At 40.7% G+C, this 27,507-nt stretch overlaps 2 protein-coding genes across 8 annotated transcripts in view; one reads left to right on the plus strand and one right to left on the minus strand.

Moving 5' to 3' along the window:
- Positions 1-2,130, minus strand: part of Ap4s1 (adaptor related protein complex 4 subunit sigma 1) — a 45,022-nt gene extending 42,892 nt beyond the window's left edge. For 2 of the 4 annotated variants that reach the window (XM_076941897.1, XM_076941898.1), the window contains exon 1: positions 659-851. In XM_076941897.1, the coding sequence (XP_076798012.1) occupies positions 659-709 (51 nt within the window). In that variant the 5' untranslated portion in view covers positions 710-851. Of the gene's footprint in view, positions 1-658; positions 852-1,628; positions 1,975-2,107 lie in introns of those variants that run through there. The other 2 variants (XM_076941899.1, XM_034514602.2) reach the window with 2 other exon arrangements.
- Strn3 (striatin 3) overlaps positions 1,024-27,507 on the plus strand; it is a 75,759-nt gene continuing 49,275 nt past the window's right edge. For all 4 annotated transcript variants that reach the window (XM_034514598.2, XM_034514600.2, XM_034514599.2 and 1 more), the window contains exon 1: positions 1,024-1,530. In XM_034514598.2, coding sequence (XP_034370489.1) covers positions 1,252-1,530 — 279 coding nt within the window. In that variant the 5' untranslated portion in view covers positions 1,024-1,251. The remainder of the gene's footprint in view (positions 1,531-27,507) is intronic.

Here is a 27,507-nt window from a genome sequence, read left to right on the forward strand (position 1 = left end):
CTCTATTTACTTTAAAAACTTATGAGTTTATGAGGACAAGACCCGTAAAACAAGCACAGAAAAATGCACACTACAGTACTTAAAAACGGACCCTCTTTGTACGTAGTATTTCACTCTAAAACCATTTAATGATGAAGGAAGAGATCGTCGTGTTGACTTAGTTAATTTTAAGTTCTATTCACAATACTTTTGTTTCGATCAAAATTTCTGCCACTAATGACAATATCTGCGTTCATCCACTTCTAAACATCAGTCTCTTCGAAAAGTTATCATTTGCCATCCAAGCCATTATTCTCAAGATTCAAGATATCATGACTTCTTCCAGGAAAAAAAAAAAAAAAAGAAGAAGCAATAGCTCAAACTCCCTCAAACACAGGCTATCAAAGAATAATAAAGACTTAAGACAAGTTACAACTGGTGGCCAGGAGCACCGAAGTGGGACCAAAGAAGCAGGTCGCGACGAAGCCCAGGAACCAGTGAGAAAGTCCGGAAGAATCTGGGCTATTTGCCAAAAGCAAACGTCTCCCAAATCCTGCAGACTGACTGGTGCCACGAAACCAGAGGTCAAGTGAGTGACAGGCAGAGAAAGGAGGCCCGACCCTCTGGGACTGAGCAAAACACGCAAAGAATTCTAGAGAAACGTCAGGAATTCCAGGACCGTACGAAGGCCGGCTTGAACCCAGCTCCAAAGCCGAAGGCTGAGACCCATGCTACTCCTAAGGATATGTGCATAAAGAAAACGACCCGGAAGCCCGACGCCCACACGCTCCGCAAAGTCAAGGCTGCAGCCCGATTCCACCGGTGCAAAAAGCTGGGACCCGGCGCCCGAGTGGGGGCGGGACCCAGGCCTTTCCCCGCCCCCCCGAAGAGCAGTACACCCTTAGTGCGCCTGCGTAGGGTGAGGCCGGACTCTATTTGGTTATCCGGAGTGCGGCTGCCGCGGCGTTCGCTACCCAGCGTGCTGTGCGCGAGCGGCGGCCCTACGTCCCTCCTCATCCGTCCCTCCCCCCCTCCTGCCGCGGCCCCCCTTTCCCCAAAGTGAGTGAGTGAGACGGGCAGATGGAGGAGGGACTGTAATGGCGGCGGCCGGCAGCTCCCTGCTCTGATCCGCGGCAAGCACACGGCAGCGACCCCCTCCCCGGCCTCCTCCCGGCCGGCCCCCTGCCCTGCCGTCAGCGCGGGGCCACCGTCCCGGCCCTCCCCGCAGCTGTCGGCGTCTCGCTCTGCGCCCCGGCCGGGGCCCCACACACAATGGACGAGCTGGCCGGAGGCGGCGGCGGCCAGGGGATGGCAGCCCCTCCCCGGCCGCAGCAGGGACCCGGGGGGAACCTGAGCCTTCCACCGGGAGCGAACGGAGCGCCGGGCGGTGGGGGTCCTCCGGCCGCGGAGGCGGCGGGGCCCCCGGCAGGCCCCGAGCTGTCCCGGCCGCAACAGTACACTATCCCGGGGATACTGCACTACATCCAGCACGAGTGGGCTCGGTTCGAGATGGAGCGGGCGCACTGGGAGGTGGAGCGGGCCGAGCTGCAGGTACCTCACCCGGGTCAACTACGGGCTGTGGCCCGGGCACGGGCCGGGGGGTGGGGCCCGGGCTGGGGCCCGTGCCCTAAGGGGCGGAGGGGACCTACCTGAGCGGCTCGGGCTGGCGAGCGGTGACGGCGCTCCCGGCGCCCCCTCCCCCGCTCCCGCAGCGGCCGGCACCCTCCTCACAGGCGGCGCGCTGCGGGCATCCTTGGGGCAGCCATTTTGGCTTTTAGCATGGCGTCCTCAGGGCTCCTCCGGAGGCACCTACTGGGCCTCCGGGTTTGGGCCCAGCGCCTCTGGGCGAGAGTGTGGCGTGGGCCCGCTGGGCGTTGAGTTTGCGCTGGTTGGTCTTCTTGATGGCGAGAACACGCGGAGAGGGCCTGGGATGAGTGTCTTGCCTCCTGGCTCCCGCACCCCCTTCCGATGTGGCGTCCTGCCCCCTCCCCCGCGCCTCGGTACGCACTTGCCCCTTGACAGCCACGCCGCTTCGGGCTACACCGCGCACAATGGCTTGCGGCCGACCGGCGAAGTTTGCTTTCCCATCCTCAACTCTTTTAAGTACCCGGGGTGCCGCTCTACTCACATGGATTTCCTTTAGCGCTTAATGGTTCATCAACACTTTAACTGGATATTTCTCTTATGAGTCGGCTTCACCAGACTTCCCTTCTATATTCATGTTTTTTTTTTTTTAACTGACACAAAGCAAAACTGTGCTTTCTGTACAGTATGAAATGTCTACGGAAAGAATTGGTCTTAATTTGAAGTAGAACATACTTATTGTTTGGTACAAGCTAAAACGGAGCTAAATGTCCACTTAATATCCTCTGACAGGCTTAAGTTATCCTAACTTTTGGAAGGTGGCAGTTGCGGTTTCATGCCTTGAATTTTTTAAATTGCTGCATCTGTTTGAAAGGATTATTCAAGCTGTAGGATAGTTTACATTTAGTTTTAAGTTCCTTTCCAGGGTATAATTTAAGCTTAGAAAAAAAAAAAAAAAAGCGTGCATCTAAATGTTGCACCTGTTTTTCAGACTTATAAATTTCGACGTAAGCAATATTGTTCGTTATTACACACACAAAATTCCTTTGGTGAATTTAGGGAGAAATAATGTTAAATAATGAATGTAGAAAGGTATCCTCAAATCAATAGGAATCTTCAGTTTGGTTTAGAATAGTGAACATTTAATTACATTGATTAATTTATTTCTGACCTGATTGTTTACAAACAATGTAAACAATTCTATTCAAAAATTTAAAATACCCAGGTGTAGAGGCACAAGTCTTTAATCCCAGTGCTCAGGAGGGAGAGGGAGTTTGATATCCATGAGTTCAGTCCAGCCTGATTTAGATACCGTTCCAGTACAATCACGGCTACATAGTCTATCTTATAAACAAGCAAAATGTAAAAGATTAAAAATAAGGTTGTTTAGCTGCCAAAAGCATTGCAGAGCAATTGATTGAACCAGTAAACTTTTTTTTTGGTTATGGGCTTTTGTTGTTGTTGTTTGAAACTGGGATTTTCTCTGTGTACCTCTGGGTGTCCTGGAAGTAATTTTGCAGACCAGGCTGGCCTCGAACTCAGAGATGCACCTGCCTCTGCATCCTGAGTGCTGGGATCAAAGGCGTGTGCCATCACTATCTAGTATCATGGTTGCTTTTGAGACAGGGTCTCTGTTGTCTTGAACGATCTGGAATTCACTACTGCAACAGACTGATTTAAATCTCTTAGAGGCCCACATGCTCCTCCTTATGTGCTGGAATTATAAAGACTTGCACCACTTCACCTGGCAAGCCAGTAAACATATATATCTCCATAAAATGCATGAAGTTAAATTTTAAAACAACAACAAAATCCTACATATTTTATATGACATGTTTAGTTCATTTAGTAGTCTTAAAATTGTGCTTAAAAATACATTTGTGTTTTAGAGATTACTACTTTCAAAAGCTTATGTCGGAATTGCCTGTGGTTTCCCTTAAATTTGTAGTGTACTTAACTCTTCTTGGATTTAGAGTTGTGTGGGCATACAACTTTCTAGTGTGTTGATACCGACTTTTCCACAGGGCAGAGTGAGGTTCATCCATTACAAAATTGCATTGAGGCCTTTGCTGAATTAATAAACCACCAGGTCCTTATAGTATTTGATCCTGTACTGTTGTTTTAATTTTCAAATTAGCAGTTGAATTGTCGTTCAGGCATGATTAATGTAACTAGCTAAGAAAGCATCTTGTGTCCAAATTAACAAGTTTTACATTATTGAAATATATGGTTTTCTTCCACTTCTTTTTCATTGTTCCTGATCTTAACAGCAACAGAAAAGGATTTTTAAGGATTCTGTAGTTTGGTTTCTTTCAGATTGATAGTCTTTGTTTACTTGCTTTTTCCTCCCTTTTAAACATTTTTATTATGTTTAATCATGTGTGTGTATGTGTGTGTGCACATGAGTTCAGGTGCTCAAAGGCCAGAAGTTGGGTTCTTCTGGAGCTGGAGTTGCATGTGTTATGAGCTTCCCTGCTATGGGTGCTGGGACTGGAACTTGGTATCCTGGAAGAAGACATGCCATTTCTCCAGCCTGTTTATTCGGTTTAAAGAATGTTATATGGTGTACTCTGTTTCTGTTTGATCCAGAGACATTTTCATTATTTTGTACTGATATTTTTGGAATAAAATGTTCATGACTGAATTGTTTATATGCTCTTGTGTGTGCTGTATATTTTAAAAATTGTTTTATTGGGTTAATAGTATTTCAGATTTGTTTCTAGAATATTGAATTTGCTTTAAGTGCTGTCACTCTGTGTGTGGGTGGGGGTGCAGGACTGTTTAGAAAAAGCTGCCTGGACCTTGGTAGGTGGCTCACAGTGGCCTGAATGCTATTTGTCTTTAATTAGAGCTGCTTGTAAGTACATACTTAAAAGTTTGTGTGAATGTATGTGTAAAAATGTATGTGTTATATTTAAGCTGTAAGTTTAAAGTTATTTGTTACTTTCCTAAAAATACTCATCCACACTTTTTTTTTTTTTTTTTTTTTTGAGACTATCTTATAATGTTGCCTAGGCTAGACTTTAACTCTTGGGGTATAAGTGACTCTCTGCCTCAGCCTCCTAGGTTAGCAGGGACTAAGATGGGAACCTGCACTTTTTGGCAGGATTGGAGATTGAACCCTGAGCTTGTGCATGCTACTTAGTGTGTCTGTGGTTTGTGATCTCCCACAGATGCAGATCAGAAGACAACTCATGGGAGCCAGCTTTCACTTTTCACTGTCAGAGTCCTGAGGATCCAACTCAGGTTGTCAGGCTTGTGGCAAGCTTCTTTACCCCTTCAGCCATCTCACTCTCATTACATTTTTTTTTTTTTTTTTTTTAAATTCTCTGGCACTTACCTATTATCCTTGGTCTGTAGTCTTGTCCCTTATGAACATCGAATAACACAAGTCCTGCCCCTGCCCCTTCATGATTGACCTTCAAATTTCCCAATCCAGTGGGTTTATACACTGTATTGGGTTTAAACTACATTTTCTGCTCTCAACTATTTCTTTCCCCAGATCTTTTCCTTTAGGGCTTTGATCCTAGAACTGGGGAGGCAAAAGCAGGTGGACCTCTCTTGCATTCCAGGACAACCAGAGGTAGACAGTGAGACTGTCTCCAACGATGGGCTGTTTCTTTGGCTTCCATTCTATTCATTCCTTCTTTCGTTTTTCTCAGTTTCATCTTCTTTTGGTTTTTGAGACTGGGTCTTAACTATATATTCCTGGTTGGTGTGGTGCTCAACTGTGTAGCTTAGGCTAGCCTCACAACTAATGGCAATCTTCCTGACTTACCTTTTTCAGTAAAAGGAATAGTGTGGGGCAACTCCATTCCTGTCTACTTGTGGTAATATATCCTTTTGTTTTTAGTTGTAGTCTGAGGTACTAATTGTTTTGTGCTTTCACTGTATTTTATTAAATTTTATTGTTTTCTGTGTGCCTGTGTGTATGTATATGGCGTGTGTATGTATATGGCACGTGCATGGCAGAGCATATGTTTGGAGGTTAGAGGACCATGTGGACTACCTGCGCATTGAATAGGTCAGCGGGTATAGTAGTTGATAGATGTCTATATGAGCTACCTCCAGAGCCATAATCCACTTTTTAAGCTCCTGTTTACCATCTTAGTAGTACCCAGATTTACTATTTGCTGTTCTAATGCACAGGTTTGTAGGTTGGTAGAATTTATTGGGATCCACCCAGAGTTTAAGTAATGTGCTTAAATATACATATGGGGACAGCAGAAAGCAGAGCTGGTGTTTAAACCCAGGGCCATGCCTTTAGCTTATTTGTACATTTCCTGTTTAACTTTTCTATACCAGTTCAGCTGTTATCTCTTCAGCTGGTTGTGTATCACTGTTCTTTCTTATAACCACACTAAACCTGTTCCATTAATGTTATTCCTAGTATTTAGTCACTGAGTCTTTTCCATATTATATTGAGTCTCTTGAATTTTATTGATTTTTTTTCTCATAGTTATTTATTCAGTAAATATGTGCTGCTTTGTGCTACTCTCTGTATATATAATTATATATGAAACCAAGACTTTACCTTAGGGAGCTTGTTTTGGAGGTGATAAAATGCTTCAATTAAAGGGATTTAGAAAGTAAATGAAATGAGATTGAACCTTACAAGCTTTTAGTTAATAGTGCTGGATCATCATCTTCCTCCTCCTCCTCCTCCTCCTCCTCCTCCTCCTCCTCCTCCTCCTCCTCCTCCTCCTCCTCTTCTTCCTCCTCTTCCTCCTCCTCCTCCTCCTCCTCCTCCTCCTCCTCCTCCTCTCCTCCTCCTCCTCCTCCTTCTTCTTGTTTTTGTTTTTCGAGGCAGGGTTTCTCTGTGTAGCCCTGGCTGTCCTGGAACTCACTCTGCAGACCAGGCTGGCCTCAGAAATCTGCCTGCCTCTGCCTCCCAAGTGCTGGGATTAAAGGTGTGTGCCACCACTGCCCTCATTCAGTATTTCCTAAACTTAAGATCTAAAGGTAGATTTGTGGAGTTGGGGGAGTTGCAGGAATGAAATGAAGGGCTGGAATTACAACTCAGGTAGAATTTTTGCCTACTATGCATGAAGCCTTGGAGCTTGGGTTGGACTCACAGTACCATACAAACCAGTTTTTACTTGTAATTCCAGCACTGGGGAAGTGGAAAGGAAATTCAAGGTCCAACCTTGATACAAGAGATCCTACCTCATAAAAATAAAAGAGTAAGGATATATTGAAGAACTTAATATCCAGAGTTTGTGGGAGAACACAAGACTATTTTTAAGCATATTTTGAAACATCAATCCAGCACACAGAACAGGGCAGTGGTGGCACACGCCTTTAATCCCAGCACTTGGGAGGCAGAGGCAGGCGGATTTCTGAGTTCGAGGCCAGCCTGGTCTACAGAGTGAGTTCCAGGACAGCCAGGGCTATACAGAGAAACTCTGTCTCGAAAAACCAAAAAAAAAAAAAAAAAAAGGAAATACTGAATCATATTAAGAACATTGCACCTGGGAAAACACTGTTAGTAGACAGTCCTGAAGCAGGAAAGAGGCTATTGAGAATAGGAGAACTAGACTAAAGTGATCGAAAGGGCCATGTAAAATAGGCTCATCCTAAAATACAGTCTATCTCACTCATTTTTGAGTGGCTTATAGTCCTCTTGCATCTACAGGGATATGGATCTCTTAGCTTAAAAAGGAAGAGGGTAAGGAAATGTTGCCTGGCTCGCCTATGGCTTCTGACCACTAGCCTATGGAAAATAGCCCTGATTTCTTCTGTGTGTTCCATTACACTGCTACCATCATCTTTGTTCATAGTACTCCTCTTGCCTGAATTCTCTAAAATTTCTTCTATATGCTGCCCGTCTTTTAAGTTTATCTTTTATATTGCAACTACAATTGTATTGTTATAAACTTGCTTTAGTATTTTATTTTGGAATGTTTTAAATATATGCTTAGAAAATACAGTCTGTGATCTCCCACAAACTGTTTCTCATCTTAAAGTGTAACCCCTAAGATGAGTCTCATTTCCCTAGGACAGAGGCTCTTGTATCCCAGGTTGGCTTGTCTCACTGTAGAGAAGGATAATCTTGAACTCTTGACAATATTGGGATTATAGGAGTGTAACACTATGCCTGGTTATTATGTGGGTCTGGGGATGGAATCCAGGGCTTTGTGCATGCTGGGTAAGCACTCTGCAAACTGAGCTATATAGCCTTTTTCTTGATCAGTCTTGTTTTAACTTATTTCTGTCCATTTGCTCACATGTCATTATTTTGAAGCAGGTCTTGGAACCATGTAATTTCACCCATGACATTTTAATATAAAGCCTGTGTGTGTTGGCTCATGTCTATAATCCTAACACTTGGAGAGACTGAGACAGGGGGATCACTGTTAATTTGAGACCAGTCTAGTTAGCTAAGTGAGTTCTAGGCTAACCTGGGTGACAGGGAGGGCCTGTCTCAAACAAAACAAAGAAAGTAATACATATATTTAAAGATAAGGGCTATTAAACACAACCACAGAATGACTGCTATATGTCATGTTGTTGAGATAGATTATTATCCTTGATTTTATCAAATACGTATTGTTTAGATTTCCAACTTAGATATCTTGGTGTCTTTTTGAATCAGAGTCCACATTGTGGCTGGGCCCATCTCTATCTCAGTCATTTTTGTTCAAGAAATTAGACAAAGGCCAGGGAAATAGTTCAGCTGGTAAAGCACTAGCTGCTAAGACTGAGTGTAATCTCTGGGACTCACATAGTAGAAGATGAGGATAGGCTGCTCTAAGTTGTTCTCTGACTTTGTGTATGTGCTTGAAGACATATCTACACATGGGTACATGTATGGGGGGGGGCGGCACACACACACACACACACACAGTGAGAAGGAGGCAGATCCATTGTTTCTTTAAGGTTCCCAGTGTCTGGGTTTTGTTTAGCAGTAACCTTGTGTTGTAGTTTGTCTCTTGTACTATCCTGCTTGCTTTCCTTAAAACTTGATTCTTTGGCTCTAGGGGCTTGATCAGAGTTGTTTTATTTTCTCCTGCTCTTCATGGAGGGAGGAATGTGAGGAAGATAAGTCAGTTTTCCAGGTGGTGGTGAGGTCTTTGACCAGAAGGCATGTGGTCGCTTATAAGCTTTGTTTTTGTGATGTTGCCAGCTATTTGATACTAAGGCTTAGGAATGGTCATGTAGAAGGACTATTATTGTTGTTGTTTTTAATGCAATAAGCCCAGGCTACTCAACTTAAGTTAGACAGTCATTTTATGCTTTTTGTTTGAATGAAATATCTATTCAGAATTTTTGCAAATTAAAAAATTTAATTTTCCCCACATTTGCTTTGATTTTTGGGTGGGGTATTATATATTTATTTTAACTCAGTTATAAGTAAGTACTCAGTAAGTGTTAGGGGTGGTATTTAGTTACTACTTGTTAATAATGATAAAAGATCTATCTATATCTGTCTATCAGTGTATCTGTCTATCATCTATCTGCCCTCCCTACCTCCGTCTCTTTTTCTTTTCTGAGATAGGAGCTCATGTAGGCCAGGCAGGCCTTAAGTTTACTGTGTAGCTGAGACAGACCTCTAGTCTTCTGTCTCCTAAATCCTTGAGATTATATATAGACCTGTGTCACTGTGCCTGGCTTTATATATGTATTTATAATGTTCTTTAATGACTTAATTTAAAGACATGGGTAATATCAACTTGCCTATCACTCTCCTAGTGTTGCTGCTACCAAAGACAGCAGTTACATGATTTAAGGATATTTGTAAAATCCCTAATTGTAAGAATGAGACTTTTATTGGCTCCCAGATGTAATCTTATTATAAGTCACTTAAGAGAGTCTCAGCTTTCACTCTTAGAAGTCTCAGAATCTATATTTGTGTGTGTTTTTTTTCCTGAAGCTCATGTGTCAGAGAAGAACTTTTAGGTGTCAGTTCTCTGCTTCCACTGGAACCTGGAGATTGAATTTGGGTTTTTAGGCTTGGTGACAAATTCATTTGTCTGCTGATGATCCCACTAGTCTGAAAATACGTATTTTGAAAATCCTTGTTTGATAGTTGTGCCTTACAAGTTGTTGTGTAGTTAAAGGCTTTAAAATGATTTTTTGTGATCCATGTCTTAACTTCCTAAAGAAGTCTCTTAACTTCCTTTCTTCTAATGGCATTTGAAGTTTTAACCAGCATATTACTTTCCTCTCTGAAATTTCAGCGACTTGCCCTGAACATATTTAGAACATTTTATAGTTTTTAATGCACTTTTTAAAAATTTTCTGTCTTAACTCATGAAGCTACTTGTTAATGGAGATGTGATGGTTTCGATGTTGTCTTAGATACTGTACTGTTCTGTTGTTGTGAAGAGACACCATGACCAAGTCAACTTATAAAAGAAAGCATCTCATCAGGTTTGCTTGTAGTTTGAGTAGGTTAGTCCGTTTCCATCCTGGCTGGGAACATGGTGCCAGGCAGGCAAGTAGGTAGGCTTGTTCTGGATTAGTAATTGAGAGCTTACTTACATTCTGATCTGCAGGTAGGAGGCAGAGAGAGAGTAAGACTGGCCTACCTGGCACTCCCAGTGACACATCTCCAACAAGGCCTTACCTCCTAATCTTCCCTAAAAAGTCTATTAACTGGGAACCAAACATTCAAGTATATGGGTTGTGTCAAATAATAGAACTTTTATAGTGGCCTAGACTATGGTTTTATTTAATCATTGAGTTAGGGTCTCACTAGGCTGACCTGGTATTTGTTATGCAGCCCAGGTGGATATTGCAATCCATGAAGCCCTGCCTCAGAGGTCTTCCAAGTGATTATACTTGTGTGCCTCCATACCTAGCTTTTCTTAAAGTACTTACTTAATGTTCTTTGTTGCTTTTTTCTAGAACCATTAAAACTGAATGGGGCATACATAAGCTTACATATTTAGAAAGCGGGTAAGAGTAGAGTCTTAGTCATTGTTCTGTTGCTGTGAAGGGACATCGTGACCATGGAATGTCTTATGAAAGAAGACATTTAATTGGGAGCTTTTTAGTGGTTTCATTGAGTTAGTTTATTATCACTGTAGTGGGGAGCGTGGCACAGATGGAACACGTGGTGCTGAAAATACTAATTACAATACTTGGTAATTTTGCAGCTGGGATGTAGCTGAGTTTAGTAGAGTGCTTGCAAAGCCCTGGTCTCCTGCAAGTTATGTATGTTCAGTGTATGTCCAACCAGTGCAGACTTCTGATTATTACTAAATGAACTTGTTTCTTAAATTGGGAAGAAAAACATAGTTCAACTCTTTCACTTTATACTTTTAAATGGATGTTTCTCTGAATTGCTCAGACTGAACTTGAGTTTAACTCAGTAACCTGGTCGGCCTCAGAATCACTATAATCCCCTCCTACATCTCAAGTGTTCAGATTGCAGGTATACCAGTACACTCTGTATGTTTACCAGTGCTGGATATAGGGAGTCTTTAAATTTTTTTTTGTTTTCAAGATAGGGTTTCTTTAGCCCTGGCTGTCCTAGAACTTGCTTTTGTAAAGCAGGCTGGCCTCTAATTCACAGAAATTTGCCTTTTCCCGCCTCCCAAGTGTTAGGATTAAAGGTGTGCACCACTGCCATTTTTTTTTTTTTTTTTTTTTAATAATCATCATTCTGTGTGTGTGTGTGCGAGCATGCAGGTCAGAGGCCAGCTTTTTAGGATCATGTTGAGTGGATTCTGGGGACTAGAGTCTGGTCACCTTTACTCATGTAGCCAACCTTCCAGCCCTAGGTAGGTTCCCCCCTCTCCCCTCCACCCCCCCCATACACACACACACACACACACACATTAAGCCAAGGCTTGAGTCTACTCTGGGCAAGTAGGCAGTTTTTTTGTTTTTTGTTTTTTTTTTTTTCTTTCAACTTTTTGAACTCATCATTGTACTTGCTTCATTATTTCTAGTGGGAATTCAGCTGTGATGAGTCACTTTTCTTTGGATGTTTTTTGTGAGTTTCTCTTTTTCATTGACTTTTGACAGTTTGATTCTGGTATATCATGATAATAATCTCTGAGTTTATTCTATTTGTAATTCATTGAGCAGTTTTCATCACATTTAGAAAGTTTCTGACTTTTCAAATAATTATTCTGCATATCTCTTTTCTTTGTTCTCATTATGAATATATTGGTTTATTTAATTGTGTCTTATGGGATTCTGTGGCTTAATTTTTTTCTGTTCAGTTCTCAGAGTACAAAATTTCAAATTGATTATTCTATCTGCTGTATATCAGTTTATTGAGTTTTTAATTTTTGTCACTTTTCAGTTATTCCCTCTTTTTTCTTTTCCAGAGACAGTGCCTCATATATCACAGGCTGCACTAGAACTCACTGTGTAGCTGGTGACCTTGGAATTCTGATACTCTTGATTCCACACTCACTGTCAGAACTAGAGGTGTGCATCACCACACACAGTTTATGCAATAAGGTAGGGAGCCAGTTTAGGGCCTTGTATACATGCCAGATACATATCCTACCAACTGAGCTACAGTGTGTGTACACATGTGTGAATACAATACCATGCATGTGGAAGTCAGAGGACAACTTATGGAAGTTTGTTCTGTACTTTCTGTGTATCAGAGATTGCACTCCTTTACTATGACATTTCTCCAGTCTAGTTCTGGAATTTTTAGTTAGTCAGTTAAAACAAAAACAAAAAACCCCTCTTGATCAGGAAAATGCCTCTGTAAGACTGATTGGCCTGTAGGCAAGCCTATAGAGCATTTCCTTGATTAGTGATTGATATAGTAGGGTGTAGTGAGAATTGTGAAAATTTAATTTTTTTAAAAACCAGAAATATTTTAAGAAAGTGTGGGAATATGGGACTGCTTCAGATTGTCTGCAGCATCTAAGTATGATTTGCCTCATGCTATGGCAGAGGTGTGGTTTTGCCAGGTACAGATAGTTTCTACAGTTGTGTGACATTTGGAGTTCTGGGAATTTTTTAGAGGGTTTGTAAATACTAGGGCTCTGAGAGGCAGGGTTGGTGGTTGTTGGGGAAGAGGGTTTGGTTGCGGTTTGTCATAGTCATGCTCAAAGAAGAAACAAGACGAAATTTAGATTCACAGATCTCTCAATCTCTCTCTCTCTTTCTCTCCCTCCCTCCCTCACTCCTTCCCCTCCTCTATCCTTCTTTCTCTTTTGTTTAATGATAGGGGATGAAACCAGGGTTATAAAGAGTGGGAAAAAGAAGAGCCCACAAAGTAGCAAATTCCAGCTACAGTACAGACCAATCCATTCCTTCATTCCAGCTACAGTACAGACCAATCTATTCCTTCATTCCAGCTACAGTACAGACCAATCCATTCCTTCATTCCAGCTACAGTACAGACCAATCCATTCATTCATTCCAGCTACAGTACAGAACAATCCATTCCTTCATTCCAGCTACAGTACAGACCAATCCATTCATTATGGGCTTTCTGGGCAGATAAAGAAGAAAGCAGACTAAGCAAGCCAGGGAGAACAAGCCAGGAAGCAGCACTTCTCCATGCCTCTGCTTCAGTTTCTGTCTTCAGATTCCTGTCCTAAGTTCCTGTCCTGACTTCTCTGAAGGAGTGACTCTAAGTTGTAAATTGAAATAAACATTTTCTCCCATGTTGCTTTTAGTCATGGTGTTTTGTCATAGCAACAGAAATGTAACTGAGATACCCAGTAAAATCTGTGTTTGAGCCTTCTTGGGGAATATCACTTACTTATTTTGCTTTCTCCCCTATGTTTTATGATATCTAATTCGTGTTATACCTTTTGCTGCATACTTAGTAATTTTTTGTTTCATTTGTACTGCTGGAGATTGAATGCAGGGCCTTATGCTATGCAAGCACTCTCCACTATATGCTTAGTACATTTTTTTGGTTCACTTAAAATAATATTTTAATAACAGCAAGTCTGGGAGTCAGGTTTGCTGTGTCCTTTCTTGATTGTTTTCTAAACTGATTTTGTATTTTTGTTGTGTGTAGTCACTGGCTTCTTAGTAGAATTACTTAGTGTGGTGACAGTGGTAAATGGGTAGAGAAACTAAAAGTTTCAAATCTTGCATGCCTGGAATATATGTCTTCCAGTTCTTTACCAAGTTCCTTTTCAACTAATGTATGTACATTGTGTGTTGGGGGGTAGGGGGAGCAGAGATGGACAGACAAAAGACAATCTGTGGGAATTGGTTCTCTCCTTTTGTCACATAGTTTTGTCCAGGGACCAAACTCAGGTAGCAGGCTTGATGCTACTCCCTAGGCCATCTTTCTAGCCCTATAGTTAGTATATCTTAAAAAGACATGGAATTTGGCCTTCACATTCAGAATTGAAGAAGATAAGAACAAGGCTGCTGGCCATTGATAAAGCTAGTTAGAGACAAGAGGGATTTGAATATATATCTGTTTAGATGTCCAGGCTAGTATAGTGTGCTTGGACCAGTGTCTTATTTCTTCACCTGATTTTCTATAATTCCTAAGGAAAGATTATTGGAGCCTTAAAACTTAAGTCGTTTTTTTAAATGGCTTTTGGAATCATCCTGTTCCTAGGAGCAACATTAAACAGTACTCAGATATTTAGTAACAAGTAGTTTCTGGATTGATAGCATTTTGGACAGATGGATCTGATGTATTTTTAACTTTCCAGGAAGATGATTTCACAGTTAACTTTGGAAATGTCTCCTAATGACTGTGAGTTACCAGGTAATGGAAACTCTTCATTTGCTGGCACAATCAGTATAAATAAGAAGTCCATGTGTGTTGTAGAATTAAGTCAGTGTTGTAGTATCAGTGGTGGATTGTTTGAACTATAGATCATCTGTGTCATTACTGTTGGCTTGTATCAATTTGCATTTTACTTAATGCTCATGTCAAGTAATAGTACTTTGATTGTTGAGGACTCATATCAAGGATAATCATAAAGGTAGTTTTAAGACATTTTAAGCGAAGTTGAAATTATTTCTAATGGAATAATTTTATAATAAAAGGCAGAAAAATTACATGTTTTGTCATGAGTTACAAACATTCCAGTCTTAGAAGAATCATTCTACTGTTTGTTTTTGCTTTCTGAGACAAGGTCTGCCCATGTAACCCAGTTTGGTTTTGAACTAATGATTTTCTTGCATCTCCAGGAATGCATATGCCCCTGTAACCTGTTAAAATTTACCATCATTATAAATATACAGTTCAGTGGGGTTAAATACTTCATCCTGTGTCCAGAACGTTTCCTCTTTCCTCCAGCCCCCTGCCAGCCCTCATTTTACTTTGTTTCTGAGTTATTTAATGTGCTGTGTCCGCACATATCTGACCACTCTAGATACATCATACAAGTGGAATGGCACAATATTTTTCTTGTGACTCCCCCACTTACACTATCATCAAGGTGTCATATACCAAAATTTCCTTTTATTCATTCCCTCTCCCTCCCCCTTCCCTCCCCCTCCCCCTCTTCTTCTCCCTTTCCCTTCCCCCTCCCTCTCAAATGTGAATGTGTGTGTGCCCACTTGAGCTTATATTTGAAATGGATTCTCATGTAGCCCAAGCTGGCCTTGAAGTGACTATATAACTGATGATGGCCTTGAACTTTTGATCCTTTTTCCTTTCAAGTGCCAGGATCACTTGCTACCATACTGGCCCATAATTTCATTTTTACATGAATAATCTATTGTATGTATATATGACTTTTTGCTTGTTTGTTAATTTGTAGATGGACATTTGGAGTTACTTGTTAGCTTTTGAGAACAGTGCTACTGTGAACTTGTGCAGATGTCTGAGAGTATGTTTTCAGTTCTGGATAAGGGCAAGAGATGGGCTTGTTAGGTCACATGGTAGTTGTATTTTTAAGAAGGGGCTAGAGAGACTACTATTTTTTAAATAAATTATTTATTTTCTATACATTGGTAATTTAACTGAGTATATGTGTGTGAAGGTGTTGGATCCCCTGAAATGGGTTATAGAGAGTTCTGAGCTGCCATGTGAGTACCTGGAATTGAATCCAAGTCCCCTGGAAGAGCAGTCAGTGCTCTTAAGCACTGAGCCATCTCTCCTGCCCCCAAGACAGCTATTTTAAAGAAGGGATCTGAGATCCCCATGGAAGAAGAGAATTGTCCTTTGATTGGCTTACTTACCAGTACCTACACAGTGGTCCACAACTGTCCATTAACTCCAGTTCCAGGTGATCTGGTGCACTCTTGTGAACTCCAAGGGTTCTAAGCATAGATATGGTGCACAGATACATTGGTAAAAACCCCACATACATTTAAAAATAAAATATATAAATCTAAAAATTTTTTTAAAAGAAAAAAATTATGAGAGTGGTTTACTAAGGTTACAAGCACTTGCTACTCTTACTACAGAGAGCCCGAATTTATTTCTCAGTACTCACATTAGATATTACCTGTAACTCCAGCTCTAAGAGATTTGACAGTCTCTTTGGGCTTCCATGGACAACTACACTCAGATGCAAATGCCACACACATATAATTTGGTTATTTTTTAAATCTTAACTGGGCATGATGATGCATGCCTTTAATCCCAGCACTGTGGAGGCAGAGATAAGCAGATATCTGAGTTCGAGGCCAGCCTAGTGAGATCCGGAGTTACATAGAGAAACTCTGCCTTAAAAAAACAAAACAAAACAAAACAAAACAAAACAAAAAAAACCAACCAAACAAACAAACAAACAAAAAAACCCAGACAAACAAACAAAAAACCCAAAATAAAATGAAACCTTTAAAAAAAATTGGTAAAACTTAATTTAATCTTTATTGATTTTAAGCTACCCAAATAGAATAACGTTGTTCACTTGAGGATGTAACTCAGTTCATAGAGTGGTGGCTTGCTTAGCATGCATGATTGGAGCCCCCAGGCCGTTCTATCCTCTATACCACATAAAATTGGACGTGTTGCTACACATCTACTGTCGTAGCACTTGAGAGTTAGAGGCACAATAAGAAGTTTGAGGTCAGCTTGGGCTCTTGAGATCTTATCTCATAAAAACAACAACAAAATTTCCAAAGGGGTTAAAATTTTAATAGTAGATTACATGAATAAATGTTGATTATACTATAGCATAGATTTTAAGTAGAATACCTGGTTCTTAAAACCTACAATTCTTTCATCTTATTCATGTTTAGATTTTCAAATAAATACATTTTTAATTTTGGCCATGAGTGTTCTGAATTAATATGCAGTAGAGTAGTAAAACTGAAATTAGAAACATACTTATTTGGACCAAATGAATTCCCCTTTAATCATATAAAACAATTTTGCCTTTATTAAAGTAAAATATCAAAGATAAAATAAGTACTTCTCGGCTAAAATTGTTAAGAATTGTACATGTGGGGGTCGAGAGACAGCTCAGTGGCTAAGAGTTCTGGCTGCTTTTCCAGAGGACTCAGGTTTAATTTCTAGATCTTACACCCTCTTCTGATAGCCTTCGGCAAATGTCCATACACATAAAAATAAATATATAAAACTAAGAAAAACCTTATAAAAGTGAATTGTAAATGTAAGAGTATTTCCATATTTTATAATTGAGAAAAGATTATTCCCATATTTTATAATTGAGAAAGCCGAAAACTGTAATTTATAACGTATACTCTGAACTAAGGTTGTCTAGAGTCAGGTTCAGGTCTTAGTGTTTCTACTGTTTCTCTTGAGAAAAGCAAAAGAATCTCCTTTAACAGTATACTTCCCTGAAGTCTTCTGTAAAGAAAGTGGGGAAAATACACTAACTCACAGGTTTGTTTGTAAGGCATAAATGAGACTTACCCATATATATTAACAAATATTATAGATGGTTATTACTTTATGCCACAATTTGCATCAAATAATATGTTAGGTAATACTATATGTGGAATATGCATTTATAATTTCTAGAACACACCTAGTTTCAAGGTCTTAGGGGAAGGATTTGAGCATTAATAGTGAAAGTCATATTACATTGCTGAATGCCATTTTCTCACATTTAGAGTATCAAGATTTGTAATAATTTTAGGAATCTCCTTGGTCAATTGCTAATTTAATTGTTGATTATTAAGTGTTCTTTGAATTTTAAGAAAGAGAATGATTTCCACCTATTATTTTGAATGTAGAATTAGTATTATTTGTAATCTTGATTTTCTTTTACAGTTTGAATTTAGTCTCTCCTTTTATGTGTATTATTGTTTGTTGGAGACATAGTCTTCTTATATAATCTAAGCTGGCCTTGAACTCAGGGTGCTTCCATCTTAACTTCCTGAGAGATGAGATTATACCATTCCCAGAAAGAAGGAAAGTATCTTTACTCTGTTATCTTGTTCCAGACCAGCCAGAGCTACTATCATAGTGAGACTGCCTTGAAAACAGAAAGAAAATCCATTCTTCAACCAACTATGGTCATGTAAAATGAAGTTGGAAATTTAGAGGCTGATGGTATTTTGATTTATTTCATTTTTAATTACATGCACAAGAGTGCAGGTATCCATGGATGCTAAAATTTGGTTCCCATAGGACCTGCTGCCCAACATGGGCTCTGGAAACTGAACTTGCATTCTCAGGAAGAGCACTCTGCTTTGAATCACTGAGCCACAGAGAGTGATACTGATAAGATTATTCATTAAACCTTGTTTTAAATAGAAGGGTTAAAAAATAATATTGACGCTAGGCAGTGGTGACACATATCTTTAGTCCCAGGACTCAGAAGACAGAGGCAGGCACATCTCTGGATTAGAGGCCAACCTGATCTACAGAGTGAGTGTTAGGACAGCCAGAGCAATACAGAGAAACCTTGTGTCAAACAGAGAAAAAAAAATCAAGTTTTACTTGCTTTTGTATGTTTTTTCCTTAGTGTTTCTCTTTTCCCTGGAATTCTTTTTTATCAATAAAATTGGAAAACATTTTAATAGAAAATTTGTAAGCTATTGAATACAAGCTTTTTGTTCATGTATTTTTGTTGAAAAGATAAAAATAGAGTACCCTCCCTTTGAATTGGACATAGACTTTTATTACAACATGATAGATTATACAAAGGTTTGTATGTTCTACCTCAGAACACTGAATTTTGGAACGAATCATTTGCGTGTGGTTTTTAAAAATAATATCAATTCTATGGTGAATCTACTAATTAAACTATTTCTGTGTTTGTGTGTTTGTGTGTGCATGCGCACGTGCGCAGTGCATGTGTGTAACCCAGCTTGGCCTCAACACGGTGGTCTTATGCCTTCACCTCTTCAGCATATCTTACTGATATGTACCACCACAACCATCCTGAGATTTGAATCCTTTGTAAGATTATTTATTTGCATGTGTATGTACCTATGTGTGTGCACACTCAGAGGCTAGAAGAGGATGTAGCCGCCCTCGTCTATCTCCAACTGTTCTTTTGACCTTTGAGGTAGGGTTTCTTCTGAAATTGGGTTTCTCAGGTAGGCTGGAATCCAGGAAGTCCCAGCAATCCTCCTGTCTCTGCTTTTCTTGGAGCTGGGATTACAGTCATGCACAAGCTGTTTGGCTTGTAACATGAGTACTAGATCCAAACTCTAGTTTTTACAATTTTGTGGCAAGTTCTCTTAACCATTGAACCATTTTTCTCAGTCCTTGAGTGATATCCATAATATATATGCACATATATGGTGTATGTATGGAGGGGGGTTCGCCTGAATATACTGAAATTATTTATAACTGAATCTTGTTTTAGTAAAGGGTACTGGAAAGGGAAACAAGTAGTTTTGAATCATGTAGACTGATCCTGCTTGAATCAATATTGAAAGTTTTATGCTGGTGACCTCTAGTGGTTGTCGCCAAACATCAGCAAATACTAAATCCTTCGGCAATCAGATGTTTAATGTTGAATGAATTCAGGAGAATATGGTACCAGATGTTGAAAATCAGGAACAAGGTTGTTTTATACTGAGTTATTAAATAAAATTGGATAGATGAAAAACAAGTTTATACATTTTTGCTTTGGTAATGTGTTAACTACTATGGGGTAAGCCCCACTATGCCTGGCTTACCTTTCTACTTTTTAAAATCAGGGTAGTTAAAAACATCAGTTGATGTCAACAGATAAAGAATTTTGCTGTTGCTCAACAGTTGTTTTTCTGTTGGGGACAGCATTTCATTGGAGTACTTGCCTTGCAAATGTGAAGCTTTGGACTCAAACCTCAGCACTCTAGGTAAAAAGCAATTGGAAGTCCTACCTTCATTGAACCAACCACACATTCCATTGCAGGGTGCTCTTCCCCTACTTTTTTAGCTTGTTGAAACAGGTCTTGGTAACTTAGCTTCAGGAAGCCTGGAATTCATCACGGGGCTTAGGAAGTAAATGCCCTCCTCCCTCGTTTAAGCCAGGTATTGGTGGTGCACACCGTTAATCCCAGCCCTTGAGAGGCAGAGGTAGTCAGATCTCTGTGAGTTCAAGGCCAGCATGGCTACAGAGCACATTCCAGGGCAGCCAACGCCCCATTACACAGAGAAAACCTGCCTGTATAAACATCATCGTCATCATCATAATGTTACAAGGTTGGACATGCTGATGTACACCTTTAATTAGAGTACTCTGAGTTTCAGGCCAGACAAATTGGTTAGATAGAGAGTTCTAGACCAGGCTGGGTTATAATAGTGAGATAGCCCCTCAAAGAAACAAAGTAAGTTACAAATTGTATGTACATAAGGTGCATAAAACATAATTGTAGATCATTTTGGGTGGTGTTGACATTTTAAACTATTAAAATTGGGTTGCATGGACACAGAATGTGTTTATATCCTCTGTAATTTCATTCACCAGTGAAAGTGCAAATCTTTTGTATCCTTGGTTAATTCCTAAATATTTTATCCTTTAAAAAAGTACTTTGTGGACTGGAAAGGTGGCTCAGCCATTAAGAGCACTGACTACTCTTCCAGAGGTTGAGTTCAATTCCCAGCAACCACATGGTGGATCACTACCATCTGTAATGGGTCCACTGCCCTCTTCAGATGTGTCTGAAGAGAGCAACAGTATACTCATACATAAATAAATGAATCTTTTAAAAAAATTACTTTGTGAGTGTTAACATGTGTGTATGGGTGCCTAAGTCACATATGCTTATGGACATGCATATGCATGCTTATGCGTAGAGAGGCCTGAGGTTGAAGTTGGGAGTTTTTCTTAGTGATTCTCCACCTGATTTCATCAAGGCACAGTCTTTCAGATAAACCCACAGCTAGCTTGTTGGGGGAGATTGAATGTCTTTGTCTCTTTCTATGCTGGAATTACAGGCAGGTGGCTAAAACCAGCTCAGCTTATGCTGAGACTTTCTACTAAACTTTAATGTATGTGCCTGCATCTGCCTGTCTTTGTGTGTGTGCATGCACATATGGAGGTCAAAGGACGACTTAAGAGTCAATTCTCTCCTATGAGTGTAAATTGTAATTTTAATATAACTGTAGTAAATATTAACATAGGGACTGTTTTGTTTTAATCCTAGCTAGTTCCTCAGTAACAACAGAGAGACCAAGATTTATTTAAGGCTTTACCTCAATACCTAGGCAGTCATTTGATCTACTTTCATCTCCTAAACTAATCTGGCTAAAATGCCCATAATACTTGCATTTAGGGCCTTCCATTCTTTAGCTGAAATCTTATGAATGCTTTCCTTTCTCTTCCTCATAGTGCAATCTTTTTACTCTTCTCTCTCCCTCTGCTGGCTGTTGGAAGCCCTGCTCTATTCTATATTCTGCCCATCTATTGGGTGATCAGCTTTTATTGATTGACAAGGCAGAAAATTGTTTACCCAAACTTGAGATGGGAGATTTCTTTTTTTTTCTTTTTTTTATTGGATATTTTATTTATTTACAGTACAGATGTCATCCCCTTTCCCCCTTTCCCTTTCCCTTTCCTAGAACCCCCATCTATACTCCCTCTTCCTTTATGCTTTTATACCATTTTGATCACATGCATATAATAAGGTCAGTTCTAAGTTGAGGGTCTAGCAATACAATAGATGCAAATAGTCGAGGAACAAGCAATACAATAAATACAAATAGTCAAGGAAAAAGCAAGGCATTAAACCCAGTTACTTGAACACTCCCGTGATCACTGTTTCTAAAGGCTTATCAGGATGACCAAAGTATCTGAGCCTACTTTCCTATCCTAGCCCAAGGTCATTTTCCTGTCTGAAGCCTACTTCCTTGTTCTAGTCTAAAATTTAGAACCCTGTCTGAAATTACTTCTTTGTTCTGGCCTAGTATTAGATTCCTGCCTGAGATTACTTCTTTGTTGTAGCCTACAGTTTAGACTCCTACCTGAAATTACTTCTTTGTTCTAGTCTAATGTCAGATTCCTGCCTGAAGCCTACTTCCTTGTCCTTGGCCAATGTCATGGTCCTGTCAAGCAGCCCCTTTCCTTGTCCTTGGCCCATGTCAGATTCTTGCCAAGCAGCCCCAAAGGCTCTCCACCTCTCCTCCTTTTTTATTTCATTAACAAGACTGAGCCTGTCTTAGGTCATTCTGACAAGAATGCCTCTCTTACCCATCATGGAATAGGCATTAGCAAAGGCAATACATTTTTGTTTTAGGTTGATAAGGCTCTGTGCAGAATCTTACCTGTCCTTGCCTTGCCAGCCTGTTAATTTAATAGCTCCATTTTCAGGTCTAAGCCATGTACTTTGGCTGCCAACATGTTGATGTTGTTAAAGATAAGCTTTAACATGGTGGGCAGGAATAAAAGTATTCCCAGGACAAGAAGGGCTAGCCTGATCAAGCTATATATGCCATTCCTGAGGTTTGTCCAAAATGGAAATACTGAGCTCAGGCCATGGATAATTTTACTGGGATTAACTGCAGCATCAAAAGTCAACAGAGCACCATTCTTTAAATTCATAATCTCATTATGCAAAGTTAACACACCCAGAGAGGTATTAGGCTTATGCCAAATATCCTACAGATGTCTTTAAACTTTTTTTCTAATTATAATAAAATCATTGTGAATTTCAAAAATAACACTACTCCAATAATATTTGTCATGACACTTGGGATGGCTCCTAACTCTTGAACCCTGAACCTCCTTCAGATAATTTGAATGGGTTATAAAGCATCATTCTTTGTTCCAGATACCTATATAAATCCTTTTGTATACTCAATATATTAGTAACATTGTTTGCTAGGTGGTTAACAAAAATAGTTGTCTTAACTCCTTGTGTCAATGCTATTGCAGAAACAGTGGTGCTAGCAATTAATGGAATTAAAGCTGTTATACCAGCAATGATCAAGCCCACTACCCTCTTGCTTCTGCTTAAAGCCTAACTCACTTCCAGTACATTCAAGTTTTTTTCAAAGAATCAAGGTTTTCTAATACTCAGGGCAGTCAGACAAAAGCTGGTTGATAGACTCCTGTAACAGACATGCCAGGTTTCAACACACTAACATAACAGGAAATTGTACAGTCAATGCAACTTACAATAAATGCTGTAGAAGAGACAAAACCAATTTTAGCTTGACAATTAAAAGAACCTTAAAACATGCACTAACCCTTGTTTGAAATCCAGATCCTGTCCCAACATTATCTCTTGCTATCCTAACATCATCACAAGTTACAGCCAGCTTCCAAATAAGTCTCTGACAAAGTCCCGATCCAGTCTTCCAAAAGTAGACTGTTTATTTCCCATATTGGATTGATTTCTAGACCAGTACATGATTGAGTCCTAATAGCTGGGCACCTTTAAGAAGAATACAAGAGACATAGTTTCTCTTTTCGATTCTCTATCCCACAAGGTCTAAAATCTTGAGGCAAGGCAGGTCGTCCTATCTGGGATATAGTCAAGCAAAGATGGGTCAGGAACATATGTCCAATACAGCTCCCCAGTCACCATTGTCAGGGCACTCAGCAAGCTCACAGGTCGGCATCTTTTTTTTTTTTTTTTCCGAGACAGGGTTTCTCTGTATAGCCCTGGCTGCCCTGGAACTCACTCTGTAGACCAGGCTGGCCTCGATCTGCCTGCCTCTGCCTTCCAAGTGCTGGGATTAAAGGCGTGCACCACCACCACCCGGCAGCATCATTCTTAAGACAGGAGATTCTTGATGTAGCATTACAGTGCTGTGTCCCAGATTGAAACAAGATATGAGGGCAGCGAAAATCAGCATTTGAAAAACACAAGGATAAACTTTACACAGTACACAATAACTTCTATAGATTGTTATTGTATCTTTACATGTCTTTAAAAGCCCAACTTTTGAACTGTGTATCACTTATATATTTTCTTACTCAAAGAGGGACAAATCAGGGCATGATCACAGTTAAAGCAAAACCAAAGTCAAGCAGTATAAAGCTCAGAGTCAGACACTGGGGACTTAAGATCTTCTGCCCTCCAAAGGGCTTGGCAACTCCACTTTTCTGGCTTTGCCCGCTCCACCCCGCATCTGCCATTGACTTTGGTACTGGGGTCCCCAAACTGCTGGGATTTATGCTACACCTTCAACCTTACCCTCTTATGAGCTCTGAAGACCAGCCACCTAGTGCCAGAGCCTCAGCTTCACTCCATGACCACTTCAGTCCTGGGGCTTCTGCTCCAGCTGCAGTTGCATTCCACCCTTACCATAAACCTTTCTTGGCCCATTACAGTGCTTGTACTCTATGACCCCTTCATACCTTCAAAACCATTACCACCTGGGAGACTCTTACACAATACCAAATTCAGCCAGTAGTATGAAATACAGCCGTGGCTCTCTCTGAACTATAACTTCTGTGTGCTGATCTGAGGAAACATTTCCCAGATTTTTGCCTCAGTGATGTTGGTCCCATTCCCCCCCCCCCCCCCACCACACACTTTTTTTTTTTTGTGGGGTTTTTTTTGTTGTTGTTTTATATTTCAAGATAGAGTTTCTCTGTAACCCTGGCAGTCCTGAAACAGTGCCTTTGCCTTGGGATTAAAGGCATGTGCCACCACTGCCCAGCAATGACTTATTTGTTTTTATTTTGTATGTGTGTGACTGTCTAGTTGTGTAAATGTGTGTGACTGTGTCTGGTTGTATATGTGTGAATACAGGTACTTGCAGAAGCCAAAGGTTTTATATCCTCCTGTGTTGAGACCCGTACTCTGCCTCAATGCTTTGGTCAAGAGAGAGAGAGTGGGGCTGCAGGGGAAGAGACTCGAAGAATGGAGACAAGACAGGGTGTGATCAAGTCTCTTACCAAGTCTCTCTCTCAAGTTCTTAAGTCTCTTTTATCAAGTCTCAAGTCTCGTCTCTTTATTGAAGGGAATTCTGAGGTATTTATACACTTTTGCCACGTGCCTTGCAGGTGTTGATATGACGTAAGCCTTACAGGCGTCTATAGCGTGGATAGCACGTTCACCGTGCGCCTTGCAGGCTTGGATAGCACGTGCGCCTTACAGGCTTATATGGCCTGGATAGCACGTGGACAGCACGTGGACCGCATGTGAACCGCATGCCTTGCAGGCGTGGCTACCACGTGCGCCTTGCATCTGGGGGCAATAAACAGCAACACAAAATATGTGGGATATCAGAGTGTGCTTCAGCTGTTGTAGGCTATTGAAAACCAAATCTCTTATCAGGGTATATGGTTCCAGATGGCTGCAAAGATAATCTAGCCGCTTTCTGCTAAAGTCGGCTCCCAACACTCCTGGAGTTACGGCTGTTGTGACCTGCCTCACGTGGGTGCTGGGAGTTGAACTTCATTCCTCTTGGAAGAGCAGCAGTGGGATACTTTTAACCTGTCATCTCTACAGTCCCCATGCTGGTCACTTCTTAATCATCTTTAGCCCCAGATTTTTTTTTTTTTAAAGTGGTTTCTTTACGTAGCTCTGGCTGTTGAGAACTCACTGCATAGACCTTAGACATAGACCATAGACTGGGCTGCCCTGGAACTCACAGAGACCCTCTTGCTTCCCAAGTGCTGGGGTTAAAGATTTGTGCCACCACGCCTAGGCAGAACCCAGGTTCTTAATTTAAAATACTGTTAAATGGTTGTGACAGAGCCTTTAAGAGACTCAAAACTTGTCTCTGAAGCTTGACAAGCCAGGCCTCACTTCCATCCTGTGTGCTGCTTTCAGCATTTTCTTCTATGTTCCCACAATATCTTACTGATTATTAAGCTCTGAACACTCACAACTTTCCTAAAATCATGGGCCGGGTCTGTCTCAGTAGTACTCTACTGCCAGTACCAGTTTCTGCCTTAGGGTTTCTGTTGCTGGGATGAAACACTATGATAAAAAGCAACTTGGGGAGGAAAGGGTTTTTTGTTTTCATCTAACAGATCTCTGGGTCATGCTCTGTCACTGGGGTAAGTCAGGGCAAGAGCCTGCAGACAAACACTGAAGCAAAAGCCATGGAGGAATGTTGATTACTGGCTTACCTCCCATCCCCTTCCTCAGTTTGCTTTCTGGAACACCCTAGGACCACCTCCCAGTGGTGGCACCAATCACAGTGGGCTGGGTCCTTCCACGTTAATCATTATGAAGAAAATGCCCTACAGTCTTGCCTATAGGCAGTCTGATGGAGGCATTTACTAAGTTGACAAAAACCCAACCAAGACATTTAACATCTTTGTTTTTCCTTCTCAAGTGGTCAGAGCTGTTCTGGCAACTAAAATTCTTTGTAAATTTTTATTTCTTCAAATTCATTCTCTCCCTCTCTCACTCCCTCCCTCTCTCCCTCCCTCTCTCCCTCTCCCCCCTCTCCCCTCTCTCCTCCTCTTCTCCTCTCTCCCCTTCTCTCCCCCACCCCCTCTCCCTCCCTCCCTCCCCTCCCCTTCCCCCCTCCCCTCCCTCCCTCTCTCTCTCTCTCTCTCTCTCTCTCTCATGTGTGTGTCTGGAGCTGGAGTTAAAAGGCAGTTGTAAGCTTTTTATTTCTTCTACTTCACTACCAACACCACAAATGGATACTGAGACCAAACTGGTCCTCTGCAAAAGTTGCATGCACTCTTAACCACTGAGCCATCTCTTTTTACATACAGATATGCACACATACATTTGGAGATTGATTGAAATTAAATCTCTTGATTAATTTGGGAGAATATTGATGGTTTCGCATGGTGGGTTTGTTAGTCCATTTATTTTCTCTTTCAGTGCCATTACTAAACTGTGAGAATCTCATACATGTTTATGTTATTAATAGGTATCTTTTTTTTTTTCAGACAATTTTACTATAGCTCAGACAGACTTCAAATTTTTAATTCTCCTGCTTCTGTCTCCTTAGTGCTAGGATTACAGGCATGGGCTACTACCTCTGACTTGTAAATTTGTTTTTTGAGGTTATATTTAAGTGTTTGTTTGCAGAGATGAGTGCTACTAATGATAAATTACGACCTGTAACTGGAAGTCTTTTATACTTTACTAAGTGCTAAATCTGTTACTTATTTAGTCAAATATAACCTGTACACTGTTTCAGTTTGATTAAAACTAGTAAATATTTGACTATACTACCAGCTCAGAGTCACCAAGAGAGGACATAAGGTAATTAAGAAAAAGTTAAAGGCTTGGGGAGATAGCTCTGTAAGGTGCTTGTCTTGCTAGACTTAGGACCTGCATTCAATCCTCATAATGCACTTTAGAAAAAGAAAAGGAAAGGCTAGAGCAATGGCTGAGTGTTAGGAGCACCAGCTGCTGTTCTGGAGGACGGGTGTTCAGCTCACAACCATCTCAAAGTCCTGTCCCTGGGAGTCCGATGCTCACTCCATAGGCACTGTATTCACATGTTGCACAGACATACATGCAGACAAAATAAAACTCTAGCTGTCTTGGAACTCTAGATAGAGATCTGGCTAGCCTTGAACTCACGAATATCTGCCTGCTTCTACTTCCCAAATGCTGGGACTAAAGGCATTCACCACTATGACTTTGAAATTTTTTAAAGAAACCTCCTTTTTTTTTATAGTAGGAAGTGGTAGCAAAAAGATATGGCACCACAAAACAAATAGCTGAACTTAAACTATTTGTAATACTCTGAAATTATTTTCAAGAATTGAAACACATTTGGAATGGGATAGTAGAGTGGGAATGTATAATAAAACA

This window comes from Arvicanthis niloticus, chromosome 11 (assembly GCF_011762505.2).
Source record: "Arvicanthis niloticus isolate mArvNil1 chromosome 11, mArvNil1.pat.X, whole genome shotgun sequence".
Lineage (NCBI taxonomy): Eukaryota > Metazoa > Chordata > Mammalia > Rodentia > Muridae > Arvicanthis > Arvicanthis niloticus.